The 21,523-nt window shown below is 41.0% G+C and overlaps 1 protein-coding gene across 1 annotated transcript in view; it reads right to left on the reverse strand.

Moving 5' to 3' along the window:
* Positions 1 to 21,523, reverse strand: part of LOC116990306 (dual 3',5'-cyclic-AMP and -GMP phosphodiesterase 11A-like) — a 266,877-nt gene that overhangs the window by 38,456 nt on the left and 206,898 nt on the right. Inside the window, exons 15-19 of the mRNA XM_033047817.1 lie at positions 16,214 to 16,314; positions 15,138 to 15,215; positions 9,976 to 10,039; positions 8,495 to 8,569; positions 2,701 to 2,784 (exon numbers count right to left, since the gene is read on the reverse strand). Coding sequence (XP_032903708.1) covers positions 2,701 to 2,784; positions 8,495 to 8,569; positions 9,976 to 10,039; positions 15,138 to 15,215; positions 16,214 to 16,314 — 402 coding nt within the window. The remainder of the gene's footprint in view (positions 1 to 2,700; positions 2,785 to 8,494; positions 8,570 to 9,975; positions 10,040 to 15,137; positions 15,216 to 16,213; positions 16,315 to 21,523) is intronic.

The raw sequence follows: 21,523 nt of genomic DNA on the forward strand, positions 1-21,523 counted from the left end.
TTCCCTCACTTCAACTTCTCATAAAATAAAGATCAAACTTCAAACGGTAAGTTCTCGTTTACCTGGGCACGGAGATTGACACCCGCCTGTCCTTCTCCCAGCACACAGACTCTGTGTACAAGAAGGCACAGCAACGCCTGTTCCTGCTGAGGAAACTCAGGAGCTTTGATGTCAGACAGGACATTTTAACAGCTGTCTATAAATCACTTATAGAATCTGTACTCACCTTTAACATCACATCCTGGTTCACCCTCACCTCTGTCAAAGACAAATCAAAGCTTTCCCGAATCATCAATCAAGCAAGCAAAATAACTGGTAAAACTCAAAATCAATTATCAGTACTCCACACCCAGGCAGTTAAAAGGAAAGCCAACCTCATTACACAGGATCCCACCCACCCCCTGCACAAGTCCTTCCAACTTCTGCCATCAGGCCGCCAATATAAAGTCCCCCTACCCAAGAAAAACATCCACAAAAATTCATTCATACCCATTGCCATAAACAGCTTAAATAAAAAATGAACAATGGACAAATTAACCCTGACGCACTGTCACTTTACACGTATCCACAACTTTTATCTTGTCTATTTTTACAGTTTTTAATCTTTATACTTGCTTTTAAGATCTATACACACTGTGTCTGCTCGCAGAAATCTGTGTTGTATGACTGCTTATCAGTACATTGTCCTGTCTGTATGTTGAGCCACGTCAAAGAAGATTTTCTGTTACGACAGACAATAAAGTTTTCTGAATCTGAATCTGAATCTGAATCTTTCTAGTTTAATAGAATGTGTGGCTTTGATTTGTGTCTTGCGTGTAAATAATTGTAATGTCAGCAATAATTGTCAATGTATCAGTAAATTACCATTAGACAAAAAGAGCTGTCTGCTGACCACCACTTCAATATTCTACCCCACTCCCATCTAATGTAAAAAATCTGAAAATGCTGGAATCAGTTGAAAGAGAAACAGCCAATGATTCAGGATGAGACCCTTTCTGAGATCTGAAAAGTCACCTTTGTTTCTTCCTCCACCATTAATGTTAAGGCCAAAAGTCTTCATCCGAGTTGACAAAGTTTCCTGGAGCTGAAAGATTAATGGTTTATGCTTCCACAAATGCTGCCTGACCTGCGGAGTCTTCCCAGCATTTTATGTTTTTGTATCAGATTTCCCACAATTCCTTTTTAGGTTTTTGAATTTCACTCAATGTGACCTATTTGTTTGTGACTTCATGCCTTTCAGAATTAACGTCAAATTCTACGACTTCAGTTAACTCATCTTCTCTGTTCCATCAGTACAGATTAGTTCTGCTACAAATCAGCCATGTCAATGGTAAATGGTTCTTTATTATCACATGTGCAGAAGTACAGTGAAATTCTATTTTCCATACAGTTCAGTAAAGTATTGCCATATCTGAGCACATCCCGTTGAGCCACCGCCAAGCCTTCCAGTATGCCCGGCTTGCCCGCCGCGGACCCTGGACTCACTCACCGAGGACCTGCCCGGTACTCCAGGTACACTCACCGCGGACTCCAAACTTGGCCCCAAGCCACCGGAGCCACTAAGAGCAAGGAGGAGGACCCGTGCCACCAAGAGCGAGGAGGGCCGCCGAGAGCTGGGAGCCACTGAGAACCAAGGGGGGCCCAGCTGGGGGCCGCCAGCTGCCACATGCAGCGGCAGGCAGAAGACAGGACAGTTCAGTGAACTTTTATAACTGTGTCGGTGCGAGAAACGTGGCGACTCTTGTAGACTGCCTACGTGAGATCGGCAGTATGATTTTACCGGGTTATATGCAAAAGAAATTATTTCACTGTACCTGGGTCCATGTGACAATAAAGTATCATCGAATCATTGAATCCACGATTAGTACAAAGTGCATAGAAATAGATCACATGCAAGGGTCGTCAGGTTTTTACGCCATTTTCGGTCCAGTCCGGTCCACGAGCTCGGTCTTCTGGAGCAACACCTGACCCAGGCAAGACCCAGGCTGTTGCAGAGCCTCCAGCCGTCACCTCCATCCTAATCATCCAGCAAAACATTATCCCTCTCCTCGCCCAGCCACCTTCAGCCTTTGTGCCCCAGGGACCCCTCCCCCAGCCGACACTGAGGGCGTGAAAGGCAAGACTCCGGTTCACCGGCCCTTGCTCTCATGTCCCATGTCACCAGCTCCCCCATCTTCACCTCTGGTTCTTCTGTCCTCGGGGACCGAGCAGGGGCCGGCTCAATAGCTTCCCTCTGCAGCCCTCCAATCCTTCAGTTTGGCAAATGGCATGAACATTGAATTCTCCAATTTCAGCTAATCTTTCAAACGTCCCCACTTTCTCTCCCAAACCGCACCCCCCTCCCCCCCCCACCTGCGACTATATGATCATTATGTCCCCCAATCAAATCTCCATGAACTAGAGTTTGCAACTTTATTGCACTTTTTCCCTGCAATTATAATTACTGCATCATTTATGCACAAATTGAGAATTATTTAAATTGACCGTGAAAATAAGTATTTGCAATGTTTAAATGATCCACTGCCCAAATTACTTTACACAAACATGGTTAATATTTATTATGTTCAATATTTCAATTAGTTTTTGGATGATGGGTTCCGCAGCTATTTATATTTTTTTAACATGATTCTTTTTTAAAGTTAGGTGAAACAAGTAAAAAAAAGCACAATATTAAAGATCAGAATGTATCATTCAAAGTACCTCAAACAATGGCTTGCAAATCCCATCAATCCATTCCAGCTGAAGGCCCGGCAACTCGTCCTTCCTATTTCGGTCAAAGATAGCCTGTAGAAGATTTGCCAAGAAAGAATTGTGTTTCAGCACACGTCTAAGAGTACAGTTACTGCAGGACCTGACATTCACGGATTGCTAATAGCAGTAATAACTCAAGAATTCTTCATGCATTTTTACCTACATTTTGCATGTTCACTTCCAAGGTCAAAAGATTAATTCATTGCTCACTCCATGCATGTATGATTTTTGAGCATGAAGATGCATTAATTTTGATAAAAGCAAACAAAATAATGAAAGACTCCTAATGAAGGGAAATTATAGCACAAGTCAAGTAAGGTGTTGACAAGCTATAAATCATCCATCCCTGGTGTGTAATTTATAATCAAATTATGAGTGCAGTTCAGCAGGATGCATTTGCCTACACATCAATGTATTTTACTGGGTGTCAGCTGTGACATTACTGTAGACAGACTGGTTGCTACAGGCCACAATATTTTAAAAAGCACTAGATTTTTTTTTCAAATAAAGTATTAGAAGGTCAGGAAATTGACAAATCCTTTGTTTGCTTATTTTAGAATAGATCTGAAGGCTTGCACACAAATATGCCGTTATGAAAATCTACAATATCAAAAATGTGTCAAGTTAAAATTAAGCCCAAACAGATAGCTGCAGCAATAATCTCTATGACAGCTGCTAAAGGTCATATTAGAACTCATTTTAATTGGCCGCCTTAGCCTAGTTCACGCTGAACATGTGGTTGCAGCAAAAGAAATTGCTAAGGATTTAGCGCTGACCTGAGACCAGTTCCTAAGTCATAAATTCTAGCAGCTGATCCAGAACTCATGAGTACATGGAATAGATTAGTTGTACTGAAGTGCCATGAATGGTCTTCTGCGAATGGACTTGATTTTACATTTATTGCATTACATTGGTATCGCAGCATTATCATATCTGATTTAAGAGTCCTTGCTGTATTGCAACAGGACAGGGGATGGACAAATGACTCTGCTTCATGAAGCTTTTTGATATTCACAGTGCTTTTTATCAGATCTATGATCTGCATTTTAAAATGTATGCCCAGCAGCCAAATTTTGTGTCTATTCCAGTTTAAATCATGTTGCAATAAAAATACTAAAACCCCATCGGAGTTTTCTCAATAGAAGCAGATTCATTAAAATACGCCTGCACATTTTTGGGTAATTTCTGCTGCTTTATACGTTTTAGTTTGTTTTATTTGCAAGCACATTCATATATTTGTATCTATAACCTCTGATTTCTATGAGAATAGTTTCTTGTAATAATGGTAGTTTTTTTTACTGGATATGCTTTTCTATGCATGAACATCTATTTTGCATATTACCTGCATCTTCAGAATGTATAAAAAATAGACATTTCAGAGTGCAGTTTCCTATCCATTTACCAAACATCGTGGAAGAAAACATCGCAAAACATTTTGCTGGAATGAGCCCACTGGCTATTATATAATCATGCCCACAGCAAATCTCATCATGCTTCACATTGGACATGTTCTTGATAATTAGGCAAATACGGTTGACAAATTTGTACATAGTAAGGTCGCACAATAAGCAAACCAGAGGAATATTTAGCCGATGCTTAATGTTGTTATTTGCCACAATCAAGCTACAAGCAAAGAGAATGGCAGCATGAATAAGGTTCGGACATTAAAATGAAAGATACCCCTCACTGAGCATCAACACAGGTGCATCTCAAAGGCCGAATGCTTTCTACTTTCTTTACACGCATGACTGGGGGACTAAGTACAGCTCCAATGCCATCTACATGATGACATTACCGTGGCTGGCCAATTTACTGGTGGATGAATCAGTGTACAGGAGGGAGATAGAATGCCTGGTTGAGTGATGTCGCAACAATAATCTGTCGCTCGAGAAGACGAGACACCACATGCTCGTCTTTGGTGCGTTCATTGGTGCGTCCATGGTGGAGAGAGTTAGCAGCGCCAAATTCCTGAGTATTAACATCTTGGATGGCCTGTCCTAAGCTCAGCACAAAGATATAATCATAAAAAGATGCTCCAGTGCCTTTACTTTCTTATGTTTAAAGACATTCTGTATGTTTTCAAATACTTTTACAGAGGTAGTCTAGAAGGTATTTTGACTGGTTGCATCTTGGCATGGCATGGCCATTCCAATGCATGGGTTACATGAGGTTGCAGAGTGCTGGACTCAGCCCAATCTATCACAGACACAGCCCTCACCTCCATCAAAAGCATTTACATGAGGCACTACCTCAATAAGGTGGCATCTATCATCAAGGATCTGTCTGGCCATGGCCTCTTCTCACAGTTACCATCGGGCAGGAGAACATAAGTCATGAAACCTTCTTACAATTATTAGGTTCATGAGCCAACCATCACAACCCTAATCCTATCTCCACAAAGGAACTAGAATTCACATCTTGCACAACCAAAACAGAATATGGCCTCTGTGACCTATTGGTGATAAAAGGTGTATTACAGTATATGTAGAATAGAACAAAAGCTTTTCATTATACCTCGGTACACGTGACAATAAACTAAACTGAACTGAATTGAACTGAGGACAGTGATAACTGCAGACTTCCCTTTAAATATTTAATATTTCCACTACGAAGATACATTCCCTTCACTCAACAGCATTAGACTGGTAGACTATTCCTAAACTGGATTTATAACTGTTATTCCAAGTCAGCCAGAGGAAAGAACAATAAAATAAATGACAAATAGTCTACTTTGGTTGAGAGTTAATATTGGCAGCAAGATGGATGTATTCCATATTGTTCTTTGCCTTCTGCCTGACATCTCTTACCTACCATGTGGTCAGTTATGACCATTACAACACCTCCAGTAATGGAATATCAGTAGCAGTGTCACTATTGATAAACCCATAAGTGAGGATCTCTACAACTAACAGCTGGGGAAATATTTGCTTGTAGTTTTGACACATTCTGATGATGTTGGAAGCACCTGCAGTCAGTTCTAAGGCTATCGAGTCTGGCTTCTTGACATCAGTACCATGACTCTTTAAATAGTGAAATGCAACAAACTGCCACATTGTGCTCCAAGTACAGACGATCAAACCATATCAAATGATGATATTATTCCAAACAGCTAATGGCATGAAAATATTAGCCAAATTGCCACAGATCTTGCGTTGAAGTACCCGGCCAAATTTCATGAAGGGTGCAATTTCACCTGGGGAAATGCTTAAAGGCCCAACTACTCCAGGTGAAAGAGATTTGTGTCCAATTAGTGCCTAAAAAATTGGTACTGATCAATCCAATTTCAAGGCTGCACATTTCCATTTTATGTGTTAGGGAGAACATAAAAGAACTGACTTTAGGGATTTACTACAGAGTGAACATGCTGAATACATATGCACAGTTGTCATGACACTTTCACTGAAATATCCTAGGTTAATAATTGCTGTCACTGAAATTGCTTCAGCACTGCAATATTTTCTAGCCAGGCGCCTTGGCAATGTCAATGTCAGCAGTTAAACAAAAATATTCAAGAATGGAACAAGAATTGACAAAATAAGCAATATCAAAGATAATTCACACTTTCTCAGATTTTTAAATGACCAATGGTGAAATGTCCTCTTTTTATTAAATATTTTGGTGCTGTGTGGAATTGTTGTGTTAATATACATAGTTGAAATATGTCTGGCACATGCCCTTAGTAACACAATAAACAAGACCGTATCTAACTGTGCTTTGTACCATCACCATCATTCCTGCAAACCTTCAGCACTGTACGTCAATAAAGAACTAAGGTGTCAGATAAAGAACCCTTCAGCATATTGTAGCGCAAAGGGTAAACATTTGCAGAATAAAATTCAAGTACCCCATTGGAGCCCAAAATAGGGGATTTCATAATCCTGGTTTAAGCCAAATTGTGCCAAACACTTGATTAACTAATTACCAAAAGGGGAAAAAAGTTATTAGTTCCACCAAGCAAACTGGAGCCATCAAATCAATCTTTGACTAAAGTTTACGTTGCATCTGGAGTTAAACAAAGGATTCCTGGATAGACACAAAATGCTGGTGTAACTCAGCAAGACAGGCAGCATCTATGGAGAGAAGGAATGGGGGACGATTCAGGTCGAGACCCTTCTTCAGACTAATGTCAGGGGAGTGGGCGAGACAAAGATAGAATGTCTCTCCGACTACATTCTATCTTTATCCCGCCCACTCCCCTGACATCAGTCTGATGAAGGGTCTTGTTTGCATGACATTATAATTACTCAAAATAGCTATCAACTATGTGACACCTGGAAAGTATCAATAACAGCAAAGAACCTTCCGTTTGTAAAATATATTTTCAACCATCAAAATAGCTATCAAACTGTACCACTCCTCCCCCTTCTGTCATGGGGTAGACTGACTCCCCTTCCTCCCATTCCTCCCCCCCCCCCTCCAATCTTTGCACATCCCCAATCCTGGACTTTCCACGCAACACTTTAATTTAATGTTACATGTACCTTGTTGTGTTTTATGATTGTTTGCAGACCAATTCCCTCCTGGGATAAATAAAGTTCTATCGTATCATATCGTAAAAACTCACATGCACCAAGGTTCTCTCATTAAAGGAAACTGAAAGACATGATTTCAATTCCTTCGCTCCATAGATGCTGCTGCACCCGCTGAGTTCCTCCAGCAATTTTGTGTACCTTCGATATTCCAGCATCTGCAGTTCCCTTTTGAACACTGATTTCAATTAGCGTCTGTGATCCTTGGATCGGTGCTAAACCATTAGTATAATGCATCTCAGTGATTGCACTCTTGATTGTATTCAACATCCTACCAGACATGTGAGCTCAAAATAAAAAACACTCTCAATCGACCAATTGAAGTGACTTCAATGGATTATTGAGAGCGTTTTTGTTTTGTTTCTGGAACATGGCTTGGGGCCATCCTGTGTGTCTTCATTGCATGCATTACATCAATGGTTTCACTTCAAGTAGTACTTCACTAGCTGTGAAGTGTTTCTCGTTGTCCAGAGATTTTGAATAGTGTGTTCCTCGTTAATTAAGATCTAATCAGTATAATGCTTGGTAGTCTTGAAATGGTTCAATAGTTCATCTGTAAACAAGAAAGTATGTTCCAGTGTAACTAATGATGTGATTATTGATCTGGTCGAAATTAGTGTGCTGTTGAATTTTAGAGTGATGGCCTTTTCTATCCTGGTGAATTATACTTGAAGCCACCTTTCAAAAGCTGAATGAAGGGCATACATGAGGTTATTACTGCAGAAATGTTTTCTTAATTAATTTTAATAGAATAAATCAATTTTGCAAGTCTGGACATAATATTAGCAAGCAACAATAAGCAAGGAAGTAAATCTTTCCTTGACAATCCCTCTGGATCAAGAATTATTTGCTTCCACTACAGTTTAGTGAGTTCTGAGGTGACCACAAGGCCACTGAAGGCACTGCACACTTCTCCATAGATAGGGCAGACAATGTCTGACAGGTGTATAGTCTATGAGATACCTACACAAACTTTTGGTTGCTCTTGATGTCCAGAATTGAAGTTTTCATTGACAAATATTACATCATAGGTCCCTTGCATTCAGTGAAGATGTTGCATTTCTTCAAGGAAACTTTGAGCACATCATGAAATCTTCTCTGTCCGCCTGGCAATCTCGCGAAACATATCTCAGAATAGCGTGTCTTTTTTTCGGAGTGAGTACGGAATAGAACATTTGCTTATTTAAAAGTGATGTTTTAAGATTAGTACTCACAGTTGGTGTCAGCTTCAGTTCAGCTCTCTCTCTGTCCCCTTGTTCAAAGAACTCACTAGTTACCAATTCAGCCACCTACAATACATCAATGCACATGTTCTACAAACTTATTTAAGCTGACTTCAGTCTGATGAAATGCATTTTAATTATAGCAGTTCACTATCAATATGTCATACGAGGCTTTGTAGCTTCATGTAATATCACTTTCCTTTCCGTAATTAGGAAACTATCAGTAATAAATTGCCTGCTTAGTTATTTGTGAATTTTACTTCCAGCCATTATTGTTCTAAAGCTGCAATGGACCCTGAACTTCAATTGTTTTCTGAGCTGCTTCTTATCTTCAACCAGCTGCAAGATTTTCCAACTTCATTTTGTATCTTTACTCACATGTTTAAAAAAAAAACTAAATCTAAATGCAAAATGGAGAACAAAGAAGTGCACATTCCCTTTTAGCTGTGTTGAAAGTGAATATTCATTGGAAGTTTGGAAAGATAACATGCTTCCTCATGGTTATGTCTTTAAACCTTTTATTATATTCCAAGACTAAAATAAGTTCATAACATGATCTAATTTGTGTGAAATTCTGTGACAATATCATCACTAAGCTATGTAGCATCCTCTTGATTAAATCTGAGACATGGCCTGTCATCCAAAGCTAATTTAGCAACAAAGCTAATTTCCCAAAAATTAAGAAAAACATAAGACATCTACACACTTTATGGCAGATAAATTACTAGTATTGTAAATAGGACCAGGCGATGTCACAATTGTAAATACGTTTGCATATAGTTAGACAGATTGTTTCATATTTCACAAAAAAGTATCAATCATTTTTTTTTGCCATTGAGAATGAGATTAGGTGAAATAATTCAAAGAGCAATTACTTTCCTTTATCTAATTTAGGATGCAATAATTAACTTAGGCCATCTTCCATACTAGATGTCCACATCATGATATTGAGAAAGTACTTATTGCTCATGACAAGGGGACCATGTGAATCTTGAAATATCTTGATGATCCTTGAAAAAGACCTTCACTTATGACCAGTATTTCATTGCCAGGGAAAGAGAAAGTGGCTATTTTTTATTATTAAGGATGCAACTATAGTAGTAAACATATATTATTTAGCTGAAACATGTGGTTAAAACTAAAGTTCAGAAATTTCTGATAATTCATCTTGATCTTTGGAAACTTTATAATAACATGATGAATATATATATTCCAGCAATTACAAGCTCTGGAGACTTAATCCCCTAATCAAATCTACTTTGCTTCCAGAATTAATCATGTGACTTTTCTTGGATATTGGTAACTGCACCTGTCTTGTTATGAATGGCAAAAACATTTGAATTCGTTTTAAGCAATAAGCAAATTACTGAATATTTAGTAAAACATGAAACTGACTTTAAACATATCAACTTTACAATTTTGGGACATTTATTATTCCTTATCATGATGGGAAAGGGGCTTCCTGTACTCACCTGCTTAGAGATCTCCCAAGGTTTGGTAACGCCTCCTAAATCGCAGGCTGTCATCAGCATAGACCTGATGCCAAAATAAAATGGTAATGGTAAATAAAACTGAATTCATCTATCAGAATTGCTGGAACAACATGAGCTTGATCCCCACAACAAGATATCTAATCTATTGGTTCTTTCTGCAGTACAACTTTTTCCTTCTCTTGGTCATTTTTGAACAGTTGCGAACAGTGGAATCTGAAATAAAAACAGTAAGTGTCGGAAATATTCACCTGTGGAGGGAGGGAAAGATTAATGCTTCAAGTTAGTTCTGCAGTCAGGTGAGTGACTTAGAATGTTAGAGATACAAGAGGCTGCGGATGTTCCTCCCGCCCTGACCTTATTACAATATATATTAATGATCTGGATGAGGGAATTGAAGGCAATATCTCCAAGTTTGCGGATGACACTAAGCTGGGGGGCAGTGTTAGCTGTGAGGAGGATGCTAGGAGACTGCAAGGTGACTTGGATAGGCTGGGTGAGTGGGCAAATGTTTGGCAGATGCAGTATAATGTGGATAAATGTGAGGTTATCCATTTTGGTGGCAAAAACATGAAAGCAGACTATTATCTAAATGGTGGCCGACTAGGAAAAGGGGAGATGCAGCGAGACCTGGGTGTCATGGTACACCAGTCATTGAAAGTGGGCATGCAGGTGCAGCAGGCAGTGAAGAAAGCGAATGGTATGTTAGCTTTCATAGCAAAAGGATTTGAGTATAGGAGCAGGGAGGTTCTACTGCAGTTGTACAGGGTCTTGGTGAGACCACACCTAGAGTATTGCGTACAGTTTTGGTCTCCAAATCTGAGGAAGGACATTATTGCCATAGAGGGAGTGCAGAGAAGGTTCACCAGACTGATTCCTGGGATGTCAGGACTGTCTTATGAAGAAAGACTGGATAGACTTGGTTTATACTCTCTAGAATTTAGGAGATTGAGAGGGGATCTTATAGAAACTTACAAAATTCTTAAGGGGTTGGACAGGCTAGATGCAGGAAGATTGCTCCCGATGTTGGGGAAGTCCAGGACAAGGGGTCACAGCTTAAGGATAAGGGGGAAATCCTTTAAAACCGAGATGAGAAGAACTTTTTTCACACAGAGAGTGGTGAATCTCTGGAACTCCCTGCCACAGAGGGTAGTCGAGGCCAGTTCATTGGCTATATTTAAGAGGGAGTTAGATGTGGCCCTTGTGGCTAAGGGGATCAGAGGGTATGGAGAGAAGGCAGGTACGGGATACTGAGTTGGATGATCAGCCATGATCATATTGAATGGCGGTGCAGGCTCGAAGGGCCGAATGGCCTGCTCCTGCACCTAATTTCTATGTTTCTATGTTTCTATGACCTCTCTATTATCTTCTGATTTCCTACATGGTGCCAAAGAAGCCCAATGTAAGCTTGAAATTTTTTTATCTAAGCTTTAAAACACAAGGAACTGCAGATGATGAAATCTTGAGCAAGTGCTGGAGGATCTCAATGGGTCTGAATATATCTCTGGAGAGAAAGGACAGGTAATGGTTCAGGTCATGACCTTCCTCAGACTGGTTGGGAAGAAAGCTGGAAAAGAGAGGTGGGTGAAGTACCTAATCTTCTGCCGAGGGAGGCTGAAACATTCAAGACTTAATATCAAATTCAATGATTCTAATTAACCAGCTTATCCTGTTTATATCAGAACTGGCCAATTCTGATGCAAAGCCAATCACTGGTAATATTAACTCAGATGTAGACACGCAGATGCTAGTTTTCAGAAAATGACACAAAGTGCGAGAGTAAGTCAGCAGGTCAGGCAACATCTCTGGAAAACATGGATATGTGACATTTTGGGTTGGGACCTTTCTTCAGCCAGGTTGTAGTAGAGAGGGGAGAGAAAGCTGGAAGAGAGGTAACTGATTATAGTAGTGGGGAGAGAAAGCTGGAAGAGGGGCGACTGCTTGTAATAAGACCACATCCGGCCTCCTGTAAAGATGCCATCTCCTACTCTCAATTTCTCTGACTCCACTGCATTTTCTCCCAAGTTGTGGTTTTGCATTCTAAGACATCTCAGATGTCTGATTTCTTCAGTAACCATGATTTCCTCCCTGCTGTTGTAGATGAGCCCCTCACCACCATCTCCCCTGTGGCCTATCTGCTCTCCTAACTCGCTGAGTTACTCCAGCACTTGGTGTCCTTTTCTAAATATTAGCTCAGTTTCTTTCACCCCAAATGCTGCGTCATGGACAGCTTTTTCCAGCACTTTCTTTTGTTTCAAAATTCTGGCATCTGCTGTGTTCGGCTTCTCACAGTTCGGGGTGTTTGTTTGTTTTTTTCCTTTCCCTCTTCAACTGCCTTCATTCACCTGTTAACTGAATCCCCCAAAAAGTGTAACCAGTCATACTTAGTCTGCAGCCCATCACAGTCCCTCCCATTCTCTCCCAGCACCACTCCAACCCTTCTCACCAATCTGAAGAGTACTCTTTTTTTCCCCTCAAATTTCCAGTACTGATGCAGTGGCTTTGACTCAATGTGTTAATACTATTTTGCTTCCCTCACGGTTTAATTTTTATTCCAGTATTCCAAAATCTGCATTTTTTTAAATTAACTTTCAACCAAATGTTGTTTGCCTTATTGCATTTAAAAAAAATTATTTGAAGGCAGAGGAAAAGAAAAGCTTGGCAACTGGCTACATAAGTCAATTCCACAAAACATACAAGATCAATTGGTGAGACACTTACTGGATGCAAATAACATCTGGCTTTATTTTTCACACAATGTTGGCCAAGGTACTAACCAAAATCTAATTTCTTTAAGAAAACTGCAGTGTTGCACGAGTCCACAAACATTGGGTAACAGTTAGGGGGCTGTCCCACTGCGGCGACCAAATCCGCGAGTTCAGAAGATTGTCTTCGACCTTCAAGCTCGAGGGCACTCGCCTGGAAAACCTCGAGCTGGATCGACCGTCAGCGATGAAACCGGGAGCTGGATCGACCGACCGCACGCACACATACACACAAACGCATCGCAAAGGTGGGGGCCAGGGAATGCCGGGGGAGCGCTGTCTGAAATTCACACCCGCGATGAAGAGGAAGGTAAAAGACGGCTGCACAGTGTACGGTAAATCCTTTAGAGAGCGCGGGGGGGGGGGGGGGGAGGGGGGGGGAGAGAAGGGGAGAGAAGGGGAGAGAGGGTGAGAGAAGGAGAGAGGGGAGAGAAGGGGAGAGAAGAGGAGAGAAGGGGGAGAAGGGTGGAAGAAGGAGTGGAGACACTTTTAAAAAGTCAGACAATGTTTACTAAAGTTTAGCGGGCATTTAACATGGTCCTGAAAACTCCAGTGAAAATGCCCGGTCAGAGAAGGAGATTGCCTACAGCTGCCTTCGACTGCCTGTAACTACATAGCGACCCCACTCCACTGCACTACGAGTTCAAAAGAATCATGCCGACCAATTTTTACTCGCGGAAAAAATTTCAACATGCTGAAATTTTTTCCCCGACCTAGCTGAGGCCGCGAGTATGCGGGAACTTCCGTTTGAGTCGAGGGCAAACTCTTCTAAACTCGCAGATTAGGTCGCCGCAGTGGGACAGCCCCTTAAGTAATAAAGCTATTTAGTAAACACTTGGTACAGATTACCCTTAAATATCTGTAAATATCAGCAGATCTCCAATATTGAACAATTATTTTTTTTAAATGAATGAATGCTTATTTTGCTTTCACTTGCACTTTCTCAACTCACAGGAAACCCCCGGAATTACTACAAACCAGCAAGTCTCTGGTAAAAGAAAGACATGAAATTGCCTGCAGCTCCATTGATAAAATGCAGCCATCCACCAATGACTAAGCAAGGATTTAATAAATTGAGTCCACTGGGTCATTAACATGGGGATGCCTCGGTCATACAAAGAGCAAAATAGGATGGCAAAATGGTAGAGTTGCTGCCTTACAGCATCGGAGACCTGGATTCTATCCTGCCCACGGGTGCTGTCTGTACATTTCCCTGTGACCACGTGGGTTTCTCCAGGAGTTCCAGTTACCTCCCACATCTCAAAGATATACAGTCTTGTAGGTTAATTGGTTTCAATAAGTGGTAAAATTATCCCTAGTTTGTGAAGGATAGTGATTGCTGGTCGGTGTGGGCTCAGTGGGCCGAAGGACCTGTTTCGGTGCTGTATCTCTAAAGTCTAAAGTCAAATTGAAAATGGTCACAGAACTCTGTGAGAAGTGATTTGCAAACATAAGCTGCAATTTATCTTAACTTTGTTAATAACTCTTCAAATTATAAGTCACTAAGTCTGTTACATCTAGTATGAAACTGCAAGTTCTCAATTTGGATCTGATGTTTATTTTATCCTCTAGTTCTAATTACAAACAGCGCCCACTGAAACGAGAGTTAATAATCCTCTTTTACAATGTATGACTTTGTGACGGGACACCTGCTCACACGCGTTAACTAGCTTTTCTCCCTTGATGATTTAACCATCTCTTATGCTGATGATGGATCATAACTAATAACAAAACAATGCTTGTGCACACCTTGGCTAACAATGGGGGTAGAGTAGCACTAGACATGTTTGTGAACATTCCATTCTCTCCTTCCTTCCCCTAATCAAATTGCCAATGAATATTTGCTATGCAAAATCACCGATTGACTTCACGCAGAGACACAAGGAACTGCAGATACTGGGACCTCAAGTAAAGCACAAAGGGTTGTAGCACTTCAACAGGTCATGATCTGTGGAAGGAATGGAGAGGTGACGTTTCGGGTTGGGACCCTTCTTTTGATTTCAGGTATTTATTTAAGCCATTCAAAAACTATTGATCTCGGAACATACTCCAGGATCAGTCCTTTTTTTTTTTTTAAGCCAAGAGCTGTCAGAGAATCAACTGCAAATGAATATTAAAAGATGTGGATTTTATTTGAAATCCAGTTTGATAAGTAAACCAGCAACTTTATATGATCATTTGCAACCAATACCTTTGACAGATGAAAATATTTTATATTGTACCTTACTATAGAAAAACAAACAAGTTGCTGTGATTCATCTTCAGAATGTTGCCGAGTTCAATAGAAATTAGGGTCAATAACGGAGGGGTTTAGTTAGCCATTTTATTATTGTAATCATGTAGTCAAGGAGAAAACAAAACATTTCAGAATACTGTTACCTCAACATTTGTCTGTGCTTCTCAAGACACCAGTTGTGTTCCCCAGACATGACATACTCAAAGAACTTTGAGCGCAGCCTGCATTCAAATGAAGAAAATATTTGTTGTTATATCTATGCTTGAATTTAGCATTACAATTCCAAGCACGATTAATATGATACACTCAGGAAAATTAGCGCATTCCAACAAACCAACAACGGAATGTGCCATATAACTGCCGGCATCTAAATAGCTTCAGTCAGCAATAAATGTTGATAAATGAGCAATCTGCTAATTATATGATTAAATGAAACAGGTTTTAAAATGCTTACTTTCACATACTGGAAATACAAATCGCTGGTATACACATCAAAATGAACCACCCCATTGCAATCAGTAAAATTAATGCACAGTCCAGCCATAACCTTGGTTAAATAACGTTAATCTCCTCAATATCTTTAATTCAATGAATACATATTTTCAAATAACTTAAGTGATGCAAAAAAAGGAAATTCTGTTGTATAAATCGCCATTGTACACTTAAATTTCTCCAGGCGCTTGTAATACTGATGTTAGAATGGGTACAACCATGAGTGGTGCAGCAGCAGTTCACAGACTATGTGACTGTGCTTATATCATGCAGATTCATCTGAAAGATATACAAAGGAGAAACAAACAAGGAACTTGCACTTTTGCAACACGCATCTGAATCTGCTTTAGGACAAATACATTGATTCTGCAGATCAATAACTGATTTAAGAAAACATTGCAGCCATTTTGCAAGTAAACTTAGTGCTGAGGGAAAAACAAAAATGAATGAGACCAATGAATGATTTTCTTTTTCTCAGCCATTGGATCTTAAGCATCCTCCAAATAACTCCTTGTTCTAAGATATTATCCAAAAAAATTCTACTTTCCATACTGTACTGAAGTGTCAAGCTAAATTGTGTTAAAATCCTGGAATAGATCCTGAGCCTTCATTGTTCAACTTGGCAAATGCAACTTTGCTGAATAGCATTACATTTATAATTGAAACAATAATAATAAGCTTAAATGGCAAATCCTTCTTGTAATCAAGATATAATGGAAACACTTACTCAAAATAAAGCATGAGGTCAGTGGACAGGATAGCTTGCTTTAGCAATTGCATCAAATCACTGTATTCTTTGGACGAAAGGTTGGCAAAGATGTTGTGCCCCTAAAATTAAAGCAGAGTTAAAGTATGTTAGTACAAATGTATGCAAGATCAAAGCACCCGTTCCTGGAATTTAAAAAACCCCCATATTTAACTAAATACCCCTTAGATTGTCTTTAAATATATTCCCTCTCATCCTAAACCTATATCCTAGACTCCATTGCCTGGGGGGGGGGGGGGGGGGGAACACTACCTAGATACAAGAAACTACAGATATTGGCTTATAAAAGAAAAGTCTCTAAGTGCTGGTGCAACTCAGCGGGTCAGACAGTATGCTTGAAGAACATGGATAGGTCGGGACCCTTCTTCCGGCTTGACCCTTCTTCAGACTTCAGGGATGCTGTCTGATTTCCTGAGTTACTCCAGTACTTTGTGTCTTTACTTCGATCATCTACTTTATCTATGTCTCTCCATTTTATAAACATCTATAAGGTCACTCTTTGGCCTCCTCTGATTCCTGTGAGATCAGTCTATCCAATCTCTCCTTATAACTACAGTCCTCTATTTCAGGCAAATCATTTAACATTAGATATTGTCTTGATGAATAAATAGTAAAGGTAAATGTAAAAGCAAATGTAAAATCATGTACTACTGGGAAATAGCAATGGTCAGCAATTTCAATAAAAATAAAAAGAAGTTGCAAATCATTTAAAAAACTTAAGTGCTGAATCACAGAATATGATTAACGGCTTTGAATGCTTCAACTTCCTCTGCAACAGCAAACACAATTCAGCCTGGATCCCAACACACCTATGACCTTGATCATGATGCTCCTAACATTTAGTCAGTTAACTACAATATTTCCAGGGAATGGCTTGCCCTTTAAAAGGGAATGTGGAAGATTTGGGGGAAAAGTTGGGCACAATGGAAAGCAGCACTTGTCTCTTGTGGTTTTCCACTATATTAAGATCACTTTGATAGGAGCTCCAATAGTTCCTTTACAAGCCTCAATCCAGGCTTTAAACTTTTTTCTGTGACATGTCTGAAGCCTGAGCAAGCCATAAGTCCAAGCTCATTTCCATTGATGAGATGAGAAGGAATTTATTTCATCAGCGGGTGGTGAATTTGTGGAATTCATTGCCACACACGGCTTTGGAGGCCATGTCAATGGATAGACTTAAGGCGGAGATTGATAGATACTTGATTAGTAAGGGTGCCAAGGGTTATGGGATGAAGGCAAGAGAATAAGGTCGCGGGTAGAAGATCAGCCATGTTTGAATGGTGGAGTAGACTTGATGGAACAAATGGCCTAATTCTGCTCTGGAACTTATTGGAGTAACTGTTACATGAAATGTTCAGCCATGCCGGAATATCATTCTACAGGATTTGGGCCTCAGTCCTAAGGTCAAGTGATTGTTCTAGATGGACAAGTATTTACAGTGTATGTTGGCAGCTATTTAATGTTGAAGAGTTTACAGTGGCACCCAGCCAATCCCCATTTCACCCTCACATACACTTACCATCTGCAGCCTTTTCTGGCAAGTGATTTGAAACTGCATCAATAGTTGAAGCATTTCTTTTGTGCTTGAGGGTGGGAAACACAGCTCATGCTCTTGTTCAAACTGAACAGTGTTCACACGTTCACAAGTTATTGTAGAATTAGAGCATTCGGCCCATCGAGTCTACTCTGCCATTCAATCATGGCTGATCTCTGCCTCTTAATTCTATTTTCCTGCTTTCTTCCCATAACCCTTGACACCCGTTCGAATCAAGAATTTGTCTCTCTCTGCCTTAAAAATATCTACTGATGACCTCCACAGCCCTCTATAGCAATGAGTTCCACAAATTAACTACCCTCTGACTAAAGAAGTTCCACTTCACCTCCTTTCTAAAAGAGCACCCTTTAATTCTGAGTAGACAAAAAATGCTGGAGAAACTCAGCGGGTGAGGCAGCATCTATGGAGAGAAGGAATAGGCGATGTTTCGGGTCGAGACCCTCCTTCAGACTGATGTCGGGGGGGGGGGGAAGAAAGGAAGTAGGAGGAGACAGGAGGACTGTGGGAGAGCTGGGAAAGGGAGCAAAAGTAGGGAGAAAGTATAGGCTATCCTAGAGAAGTCAATTTTCATACCGCCAGGGTGTAAACCACCCAAGCTAAATATGAGGTGCTGCTCCTCCAATTTACGGTGGTCCGCACTCTGACAATGGAGGAGGCCCAGGACAGAAAGGTCAGATTGGAAATGGGAGGGGGAGTTGAAGTGCTGAGCCACCAGGAGATCAGGTTGGTTAAGACGGACTGAGCGGAGGTGTTCAGCGAAACGATCGTCGAGCCTGCGCCTGGTCTCGCCGATATAGAGGAGTTGACACCTAGAACAGCGGATGCAGTAGATGAGGTTGGAGGAGGTGCAGGTGAACTTCTTCCTCACCTGGAAAGAATGATTAGGTCCTTGGATGGAGTCGAGGGGGGAGGTAGAGGGACAGGTGTTGCATCTACTGCGGTTGTAAGGGAAAGTACCGGGGGAAGGGGTGGTTTAGGTGGGAAGGGACGAATTGATCAGGGAGTTACGGAGGTAATGGTCTTTGCGGAAAGGGGAGGAGATGGGATGATGTGGCCAGTAGTGGGATCCTATTGGAGGTGGCGAAAATGTCAGAGGATTATATGTTGCATGCAATGGCTGATTGGGTGGAAGGTGAGGACAAGGGGGACTCTGTCCTTGTTACGAATAGGGGGAGGGGGAATAAGAGCGGAGCTGTGGGATATAGCGGAGACTCTGGTGAGAGCCTCATCTATAATAGAAGAGGGGAACCCCCGTTCCCTGAAGAATGAGGCCATCTCCGATGCCCTGGTGTGGAACACCTCATCCTGGGTGCAGATGCGGCGTAGGCAGAGGAATTGGGAATAGGGGATAGAGTCCTTACAGGAAGCAGGGTGGGAAGAAGTGTAGTCCAGATAGCTATGTGAGTCAGTGGGTTTGTAGTAGATGTCGGTCAGAAGTCTGTTGCCTGCGATGGAGATGGTGAGATCTAGAAATGGTAGGGAGATGTCGGAAATGGTCCAGGTGAATTTGAGTGCCGGATGGAAATTCGTGATGAAGTGGATGAAGTCAGTGAGTTATGCATGGGTGCAGGAGGTAGCACCAATGCAGTCGTCAATGTAGCGGAAATATAGTTTGGGGATACGGCCAGGGATTTAGAACAGGGATTGTTCTACGTACCCTACAAAGAGGCTGGCTTGGCTAGGGCCCATAGCTATGCCTTGGATTTAATTCTGAGGCTATGACCTCTGGTCCTGGACTCTCCCACCTGTGGAAACATCCTTTCCACATCCACTCTATCTATGCCTTTCATTATTCTGTAAGTTTCAATGAGGTCCCCCCTCAACCTTCTAAACTCCAGCGAGTAGAGGCCCTGCAGTGTTAAATGCAAGTGTGTCTCTCTAGTCTGCTTAGAATCTTCTTATAAATTAAGCAAGGGCAGAACAGAAGAGCTGCAATGCAGCACTGTAGCACTGCAGCTATAGCTGAACTCCAGTGAGTGATCCAGTCAAGTCCGGGTTCGATTCCGACCTCTGGTCCTGTCTGCTTGGAGCATGAACCTTCTCTCTGTCACTGTGCGGGTTTGCCCTGGGAGCTTCAGTTTTCTCCTGTACCCCAAAGACGTGCTAGTTGGCAGGTTACTCAGATACTGTGAATTACCCTTAGTATAGGTGGCTGATGAGAGAATCAGGAATGTGTTAATTGCATGTTTGAAAAACATTTTTACAGAGGAATAAGTGGAATGGGATAGAGTTGATCAGTTGAAAGGCTGCCTATGAAAATAATTACCCTCATATGCGTCTTAACTAAACATGATTCCTATATGTTAGTGGGAAAGGTGGCTATCTAGATGGTTTACTCTGAATTCTCTTGTAATGAATTTGAACTGCCCAACCCTGATGTTAACAAGATTTTGATTTGTAAAAAAAAGCATTTGACATATTTAGCACCAAACATATTTCTGTTGGAATGCTAATGAGCGTTGCTAATGGTTACAGAGTTACCAGCAGCAATAAAGTTCATAATGGGGTTGTAACTGTAGAAATAATGTTCACATTGAAAGCAAATTCCAGTCTTGTACACTGGCACTATGTACAGGAATAAAATTATAATAATACCAAAAAATATGCAACGAGAAACACTGTTTGGTTCAGTCATCTTCAAAGTATATCAAGTAAGCCACGTAATCATGAACTGCTTGAATTTCCCATAAGTGTCAATGCCATTGAGTTGTTCAACACAGAAACAGGCTGTTCAACCCACTAGATCAATGTTTACCATCGTACCCATCTTTTACTAATCCCATTCACCAGCACATGGTATATAGTCTTAGTGATTCAAGTGCTTGCCTAGATATTCCTTAAATGTAATGAAAGCACCTGCCACCACTACTTTCTCAGGTAGAGCAAAGCAGATTGCAACTACACTTAGGTTTTTTTCCCCTTCAAATCCTGTTACTTTTTAATTACTACCCACCTTAAACCTCTCTGGTATTAAATGTATCCATTATGGGAGAATTGTTCGCACTATCCATCCTATCAGTGGCCCTCAAATATTTGTATATCTCTATCAGGTCCACCATCATGATAGGCAGACCTCAGTCAGTTAGAATTTGTAATACCATCTCCTCCACCCTGACCCTCAGCACTGGTGTCCATCAGCTCTGTGCCTTGCTCTACTCCCTGTACAATGCCAACTCAATCTTTAAGTTCAACAATGATACGAGTTTGTCAGCCGGATCAATAACAACGATGAGTTGAAGTGCAGAAAAAAGATTGCGAACCTTGTGAGTTGGTGTCAAGAAATCAAACTAGCCCTTAAAGTCTGCAAGACAAAAGAGTTGATTGTTGGCCCAAGCAAGCAAGGGGATGAACCCAACCCTGTCCTTATCCACAAAGCTGCTGTAGAGATGGACAACAGTTTCAAATTCCCAGGCTTTCATAACACAATCCCTTCACACTGATGCAGTGATCAAGAAAGCGAATCAGCCTATTTACTTTCTTGCGCATCTAAGAAGATATAGTGTTCATGAGGATTCTCTCAAAGTTCTACAGATGCACTATAAAATGGAATTCTGAAGGGATGCATCAGCCTGGTATCCCAACCGCTCTGCTCTTGATGACCTAAACATGCAGAGAGTAGTGAACACTGCCGAGTCCATCACAGGCTCGTCACTCCCTTCCATCCAGTCCATCTTCATGGTGCATTGCATCAGGAAGTTTGGAAGTATTGTGAATGG

The sequence above is a fragment of the Amblyraja radiata genome, chromosome 2 (assembly GCF_010909765.2).
Source record: "Amblyraja radiata isolate CabotCenter1 chromosome 2, sAmbRad1.1.pri, whole genome shotgun sequence".
Lineage (NCBI taxonomy): Eukaryota > Metazoa > Chordata > Chondrichthyes > Rajiformes > Rajidae > Amblyraja > Amblyraja radiata.